The sequence below is a fragment of the Hemibagrus wyckioides genome, linkage group LG20 (assembly GCF_019097595.1).
Source record: "Hemibagrus wyckioides isolate EC202008001 linkage group LG20, SWU_Hwy_1.0, whole genome shotgun sequence".
Lineage (NCBI taxonomy): Eukaryota > Metazoa > Chordata > Actinopteri > Siluriformes > Bagridae > Hemibagrus > Hemibagrus wyckioides.
Window position 1 is genome coordinate 21,829,164 of NC_080729.1, and position 10,000 is coordinate 21,839,163.

General features: G+C 32.8%; 1 protein-coding gene across 1 annotated transcript in view; it reads right to left on the minus strand.

Moving 5' to 3' along the window:
• The window catches only part of abca4b (ATP-binding cassette, sub-family A (ABC1), member 4b), an 82,567-nt gene that overhangs the window by 55,840 nt on the left and 16,727 nt on the right, over positions 1-10,000 (minus strand). The window contains exon 5 of the mRNA XM_058418235.1: positions 112-251. Coding sequence (XP_058274218.1) covers positions 112-251 — 140 coding nt within the window. The remainder of the gene's footprint in view (positions 1-111; positions 252-10,000) is intronic.

The window sequence follows — 10,000 nt, forward strand, 5'->3', positions numbered from 1 at the left end:
CAGACAGAACAGGAAGTTAACAAACACACCAAGGCTGAACTTCCTCCTGCTAAGACGTTTGTGTGTGTGTGTGTGTGTGATGAACACTATAGTGTGTATATTATTGTGTACCTGTCGCTCGAGCCGGATCTTTCCTCAGTGTGTCCATGAAGTTACTGAAATCAGACGCTTCCTGCCAGAGACGCCGCAGCTGCTGGACCTCAATGTCACTGACCAGCAGCTCCTGAGCGTCCGAGTAGAACCGAGCCAGTCTGCAGCCGAGAACAGCACCACTCTTTTATCATCACTCATTTATTGTTACTTGTTTATCACTCATTTATCATCATTCGTTTATCACTCATTTATCATCACTCGTTTATCACTCATTTATCATCACTCGATTATTATCACTCATTTATCATCACTCGTTTATCATCACTCGTTTATCATCACTCGATTATCACTCATTTATCATCAATCGATTATCATCACTCATTTATCATCACTCATTTATCATCACTCGATTATCATCACTCATTTATCATCACTCATTTATCATCACTCATTTATCATCACTCGTTTATCATCACTCATTTATCATCACTCATTTATCATCACTCGTTTATCATCACTCATTTATCATCACTCGATTATCATCACTCGTTTATCATCACTCGTTTATCACTCATTTATCATCAATCGATTATCATCACTCATTTATCATCACTCATTTATCATCACTCGATTATCATCACTCATTTATCATCACTCGTTTATCATCACTCGTTTATCACTCATTTATCATCACTCGATTATCATCACTCATTTATCATCACTCGATTATCATCACTCGTTTATCACCACTCGTTTATCATCACTCATTTATCATCACTAGTTTATCATCACTCATTTATCATCACTCATTTATCATCACTCATTTATCATCACTCGTTTATCACTCATTTATCATCACTCGATTATTATCACTCATTTATCATCACTCGTTTATCATCACTCGTTTATCATCACTCGATTATCACTCATTTATCATCACTCGATTATCATCACTCATTTATCATCACTCGTTTATCACTCATTTATTATCACTCGATTATCATCACTCATTTATCATCACTCATTTATCATCACTCGATTATCATCACTCATTTATCATCACTCATTTATCATCACTCATTTATCATCACTCGTTTATCACTCATTTATCATCACTCGATTATCATCACTCATTTATCATCACTCATTTATCATCACTCGTTTATCACTCATTTATTATCACTCGATTATCATCACTCATTTATCATCACTCATTTATCATCACTCGATTATCATCACTCATTTATCATCACTCGTTTATCATCACTCGTTTATCACTCATTTATCATCACTCGATTATCATCACTCATTTATCATCACTCGATTATCATCACTCATTTATCATCACTCGTTTATCATCACTCATTTATCATCACTAGTTTATCATCACTCATTTATCATCACTCATTTATCATCACTCATTTATCACTCATTTATCATCACTCATTTATCATCACTCATTTATCATCACTCATTTATCATCACTCGTTTATCATCACTCATTTATCATCACTCGATTATCATCACTCGTTTATCATCACTCGTTTATCACTCATTTATCATCACTCGATTATCATCACTCATTTATCATCACTCGATTATCATCACTCGTTTATCATCACTCGTTTATCATCACTCGTTTATCATCACTCATTTATCATCACTCGTTTATCATCACTCGTTTATCATCACTCATTTATCATCACTCGTTTATCATCACTCGTTTATCATCACTAGTTTATCATCACTCATTTATCATCACTCATTTATCATCACTCGTTTATCATCACTCGTTTATCATCACTCATTTATCATCACTCATTTATCACTCATTTATCATCACTCATTTATCATCACTCATTTCTCATCACTCATTTATCATCACTCGATTATCATCACTCGTTTATCATCACTCATTTATCATCACTCATTTATCACTCATTTATCATCACTCGTTTATCATCACTCATTTATCATCACTCATTTATCATCACTCGATTATCATCACTCGTTTATCATCACTCATTTATCATCACTCATTTATCATCACTCATTTATCATCACTCGTTTATCATCACTCATTTATCACTCGTTTATCATCACTCGTTTATCACCACTCATTTATCATCACTCGTTTATCATCACTCATTTATCATCACTCGATTATCATCACTCGTTTATCATCACTCGTTTATCATCACTCGTTTATCATCACTCATTTATCATCACTCATTTATCATCACTCATTTATCACTCATTTATCATCACTCGTTTATCATCACTCGTTTATCATCACTAGTTTATCATCACTCATTTCTCATCACTCATTTATCACTCATTTATCATCACTCGTTTATCATCACTCATTTATCATCACTCATTTATCATCACTCGTTTATCATCACTCGTTTATCATCACTCGATTATCATCACTCGTTTATCATCACTCGTTTATCATCACTCGTTTATCATCACTCATTTATCATCACTCATTTATCATCACTCATTTATCACTCGTTTATCATCACTCGTTTATCATCACTCGTTTATCATCACTCGTTTATCATCACTCATTTATCATCACTCATTTATCACTCGTTTATCATCACTCGTTTATCATCAATCGATTATCATCACTCGTTTATCATCACTCGTTTATCATCACTCGTTTATCATCACTCATTTATCATCACTCATTTATCATCACTCATTTATCACTCGTTTATCATCACTCGTTTATCATCACTCGTTTATCATCACTCATTTATCACTCGTTTATCATCACTCGTTTATCATCAATCGATTATCATCACTCATTTATCATCACTCATTTATCATCACTCGATTATCATCACTCGTTTATCATCACTCGTTTATCATCACTCATTTATCATCACTCATTTATCATCACTCATTTATCATCACTCGATTATCATCACTCATTTATCATCACTCATTTATCATCACTCATTTATCACTCGTTTATCATCACTCGTTTATCATCACTCGTTTATCATCACTCATTTATCATCACTCATTTATCATCACTCATTTATCACTCGTTTATCATCACTCGTTTATCATCACTCGATTATCATCACTCATTTATCATCACTCATTTATCATCACTCATTTATCACTCGTTTATCATCACTCGTTTATCATCACTCGTTTATCATCACTCATTTATCATCACTCGATTATCATCACTCGTTTATCATCACTCATTTATCATCACTCATTTATCACTCGTTTATCATCACTCGTTTATCATCAATCGATTATCATCACTCATTTATCATCACTCATTTATCACTCGTTTATCATCACTCGTTTATCATCAATCGATTATCATCACTCATTTATCATCACTCATTTATCATCACTCATTTATCATCACTCGATTATCATCACTCATTTATCATCACTCATTTATCATCACTCATTTATCATCACTCATTTATCACTCGTTTATCATCACTCGTTTATCATCACTCGTTTATCATCACTCGTTTATCATCACTCGTTTATCATCACTCATTTATCACTCGTTTATCATCACTCGTTTATCATCAATCGATTATCATCACTCATTTATCATCACTCATTTATCATCACTCGATTATCATCACTCATTTCTCATCACTCATTTATCATCACTCGTTTATCATCACTCATTTATCACTCGTTTATCATCACTCGTTTATCATCACTCGATTATCATCACTCATTTATCATCACTCATTTCTCATCACTCATTTATCATCACTCGATTATCACTCGTTTATCATCACTCATTTATCATCACTCATTTATCATCACTCATTTATCATCACTCGTTTATCATCACTCGTTTATCATCACTCGATTATCATCAATCGATTATCATCACTCATTTATCATCACTCGTTTATCATCACTCGTTTATCATCAATCGATTATCATCACTCGTTTATCATCACTCGTTTATCATCAATCGATTATCATCACTCGTTTATCATCACTCGTTTATCATCAATCGATTATCATCACTCGTTTATCATCACTCGTTTATCATCACTCGTTTATCATCAATCGATTATCATCACTCATTTATCATCACTCATTTATCATCACTCATTTATCATCACTCGATTATCATCACTCATTTCTCATCACTCATTTATCATCACTCATTTATCATCACTCATTTATCATCACTCGTTTATCATCACTCGATTATCATCAATCGATTATCATCACTCATTTATCATCACTCATTTATCATCACTCATTTATCATCACTCGATTATCATCACTCATTTCTCATCACTCATTTCTCATCACTCATTTATCATCACTCATTTATCATCACTCGTTTATCATCACTCGATTATCATCAATCGATTATCATCACTCATTTATCATCACTCGTTTATCATCACTCGTTTATCATCACTCGTTTATCATCACTCGATTATCATCAATCGATTATCATCACTCGTTTATCATCACTCGTTTATCATCACTCGTTTATCATCACTCGTTTATCATCAATCGATTATCATCACTCATTTATCATCACTCGTTTATCATCACTCGTTTATCATCACTCGTTTATCATCACTCGATTATCATCAATCGATTATCATCACTCATTTATCATCACTCGTTTATCATCACTCGTTTATCATCAATCGATTATCATCACTCGTTTATCATCACTCGTTTATCATCACTCGTTTATCATCACTCGTTTATCATCAATCGATTATCATCACTCATTTATCATCACTCATTTATCACTCGTTTATCATCAATCGATTATCATCACTCATTTATCATCACTCATTTATCATCACTCATTTATCATCACTCATTTATCACTCGTTTATCATCAATCGATTATCATCACTCATTTATCATCACTCGTTTATCATCACTCGTTTATCATCACTCGTTTATCATCACTCATTTATCATCACTCATTTATCATCACTCATTTATCACTCGTTTATCATCACTCGTTTATCATCACTCATTTATCATCACTCATTTATCATCACTCGATTATCATCACTCGTTTATCATCACTCGTTTATCACTCATTTATCATCACTCATTTATCATCACTCGATTATCATCACTCGTTTATCATCACTCGTTTATCATCACTCGTTTATCATCACTCATTTATCATCACTCATTTATCATCACTCGATTATCATCACTCGATTATCACTCATTTATCATCACTCATTTATCATCACTCATTTATCATCACTCGTTTATCATCACTCGATTATCATCACTCATTTATCATCACTCATTTATCATCACTCGTTTATCATCACTCGTTTATCATCACTCGTTTATCATCACTCATTTATCATCACTCGTTTATCATCACTCGTTTATCATCACTCGATTATCATCAATCGATTATCATCACTCATTTATCATCACTCGTTTATCATCACTCGTTTATCATCACTCGATTATCATCACTCGATTATCATCACTCGTTTATCATCACTCGTTTATCATCACTCGATTATCATCACTCATTTATCATCACTCGTTTATCATCACTCGTTTATCATCAATCGATTATCATCACTCGTTTATCATCACTCGTTTATCATCACTCGTTTATCATCACTCGTTTATCATCAATCGATTATCATCACTCGTTTATCATCACTCGTTTATCATCACTCGTTTATCATCAATCGATTATCATCACTCATTTATCATCACTCATTTATCATCACTCGATTATCATCACTCGTTTATCATCACTCGTTTATCATCACTCATTTATCATCACTCATTTATCATCACTCATTTATCATCACTCGTTTATCATCACTCGTTTATCATCACTCATTTATCATCACTCATTTATCATCACTCATTTATCACTCATTTATCACTCATTTATCATCACTCATTTATCATCACTCGATTATCATCACTCGTTTATCATCACTCATTTATCACTCATTTATCATCACTCGATTATCACTCATTTATCATCACTCATTTATCACTCATTTATCATCACTCGATTATCATCACTCATTTATCACTCATTTATCACTCATTTATCATCACTCATTTATCATCACTCATTTATCATCACTCATTTATCATCACTCGTTTATCATCACTCGTTTATCATCACTCGTTTATCACTCATTTATCACTCATTTATCATCACTCATTTATCATCACTCGATTATCATCACTCGTTTATCATCACTCATTTATCATCACTCGATTATCATCACTCATTTATCATCACTCGTTTATCATCACTCATTTATCATCACTCATTTATCATCACTCATTTATCATCACTCGATTATCATCACTCGATTATCATCACTCATTTATCATCACTCGTTTATCATCACTCATTTATCATCACTCATTTATCATCACTCGTTTATCAGCACTCGTTTATCATCACTCGTTTATCATCACTCGTTTATCATCACTCATTTATCATCACTCATTTATCATCACTCATTTATCACTCGTTTATCATCACTCGTTTATCATCACTCGATTATCATCACTCATTTATCATCACTCATTTATCATCACTCATTTATCATCACTCATTTATCACTCGTTTATCATCACTCGTTTATCATCACTCGTTTATCATCACTCATTTATCATCACTCGATTATCATCACTCGTTTATCATCACTCATTTATCATCACTCATTTATCACTCGTTTATCATCACTCGTTTATCATCACTCGATTATCATCACTCATTTATCATCACTCATTTATCATCACTCATTTATCATCACTCATTTATCACTCGTTTATCATCACTCGTTTATCATCACTCGTTTATCATCACTCATTTATCATCACTCATTTATCATCACTCATTTATCACTCGTTTATCATCACTCGTTTATCATCACTCGATTATCATCACTCATTTATCATCACTCATTTATCATCACTCATTTATCATCACTCATTTATCACTCGTTTATCATCACTCGTTTATCATCACTCGTTTATCATCACTCATTTATCATCACTCGATTATCATCACTCGTTTATCATCACTCATTTATCATCACTCATTTATCACTCGTTTATCATCACTCGTTTATCATCACTCGATTATCATCACTCATTTATCATCACTCATTTATCATCACTCATTTATCACTCGTTTATCATCACTCATTTATCATCACTCGTTTATCATCACTCATTTATCATCACTCATTTATCATCACTCGTTTATCATCACTCGTTTATCATCACTCGTTTATCATCACTCATTTATCACTCGTTTATCATCACTCGTTTATCATCAATCGATTATCATCACTCATTTATCATCACTCATTTATCATCACTCGATTATCATCACTCATTTCTCATCACTCATTTATCATCACTCGTTTATCATCACTCGTTTATCATCACTCGATTATCATCACTCATTTATCATCACTCATTTATCATCACTCATTTATCACTCGTTTATCATCACTCGTTTATCATCACTCGTTTATCATCACTCGTTTATCATCACTCGTTTATCACTCGTTTATCATCACTCGTTTATCATCAATCGATTATCATCACTCATTTATCATCACTCATTTATCATCACTCGATTATCATCACTCATTTCTCATCACTCGTTTATCATCACTCGTTTATCATCACTCATTTATCACTCGTTTATCATCACTCATTTATCATCACTCGATTATCATCACTCATTTCTCATCACTCATTTCTCATCACTCATTTATCATCACTCGATTATCATCACTCGTTTATCATCACTCATTTATCATCACTCATTTATCATCACTCATTTATCATCACTCGTTTATCATCACTCGTTTATCATCACTCGATTATCATCAATCGATTATCATCACTCATTTATCATCACTCGTTTATCATCAATCGATTATCATCACTCGTTTATCATCACTCGTTTATCATCACTCGTTTATCATCAATCGATTATCATCACTCGTTTATCATCACTCGTTTATCATCACTCGTTTATCATCACTCGTTTATCATCACTCATTTATCATCACTCATTTATCATCACTCGATTATCATCACTCATTTCTCATCACTCGTTTATCATCACTCGTTTATCATCACTCGTTTATCATCACTCGTTTATCATCAATCGATTATCATCACTCGTTTATCATCACTCGTTTATCATCACTCGTTTATCATCACTCATTTATCATCACTCATTTATCATCACTCATTTATCATCACTCGATCATCACTCATTTCTCATCACTCATTTCTCATCACTCGATTATCATCACTCGTTTATCATCACTCATTTATCATCACTCATTTATCATCACTCGTTTATCATCACTCGTTTATCATCACTCGTTTATCATCACTCGATTATCATCAATCGATTATCATCACTCATTTATCATCACTCGTTTATCATCACTCGTTTATCATCACTCGTTTATCATCACTCGATTATCATCAATCGATTATCATCACTCGTTTATCATCACTCGTTTATCATCAATCGATTATCATCACTCGTTTATCATCACTCGTTTATCATCACTCGTTTATCATCACTCGTTTATCATCACTCGATTATCATCAATCGATTATCATCACTCGTTTATCATCACTCATTTATCATCACTCGTTTATCATCACTCGTTTATCATCAATCGATTATCATCACTCGTTTATCATCACTCGTTTATCATCACTCGTTTATCATCACTCGTTTATCATCACTCGTTTATCATCACTCGTTTATCATCAATCGATTATCATCACTCATTTATCATCACTCATTTATCATCACTCGATTATCATCACTCGTTTATCATCACTCATTTATCATCACTCGTTTATCATCACTCGTTTATCATCAATCGATTATCATCACTCGTTTATCATCACTCGTTTATCATCACTCGTTTATCATCAATCGATTATCATCACTCGTTTATCATCACTCGTTTATCATCACTCGTTTATCATCACTCATTTATCATCACTCATTTATCATCACTCGTTTATCATCACTCGTTTATCATCACTCGTTTATCATCACTCATTTATCATCACTCATTTATCACTCGTTTATCATCACTCGTTTATCATCACTCGATTATCATCACTCATTTATCATCACTCATTTATCATCACTCATTTATCATCACTCATTTATCACTCGTTTATCATCACTCGTTTATCATCACTCATTTATCATCACTCGATTATCATCACTCGTTTATCATCACTCATTTATCATCACTCATTTATCATCACTCATTTATCATCACTCATTTATCACTCGTTTATCATCACTCGTTTATCATCACTCGTTTATCATCACTCATTTATCATCACTCATTTATCATCACTCATTTATCACTCGTTTATCATCACTCGTTTATCATCACTCGATTATCATCACTCATTTATCATCACTCATTTATCATCACTCGTTTATCATCAATCGATTATCATCACTCATTTATCATCACTCATTTATCATCACTCGTTTATCATCACTCGTTTATCATCACTCGTTTATCATCACTCGTTTATCACTCGTTTATCATCACTCGTTTATCATCAATCGATTATCATCACTCATTTATCATCACTCATTTATCATCACTCATTTATCATCACTCGATTATCATCACTCATTTCTCATCACTCATTTATCATCACTCGTTTATCATCACTCATTTATCACTCGTTTATCATCACTCGTTTATCATCACTCGATTATCATCACTCATTTATCATCACTCATTTATCATCACTCATTTATCACTCGTTTATCATCACTCGTTTATCATCACTCGTTTATCATCACTCATTTATCATCACTCGTTTATCATCA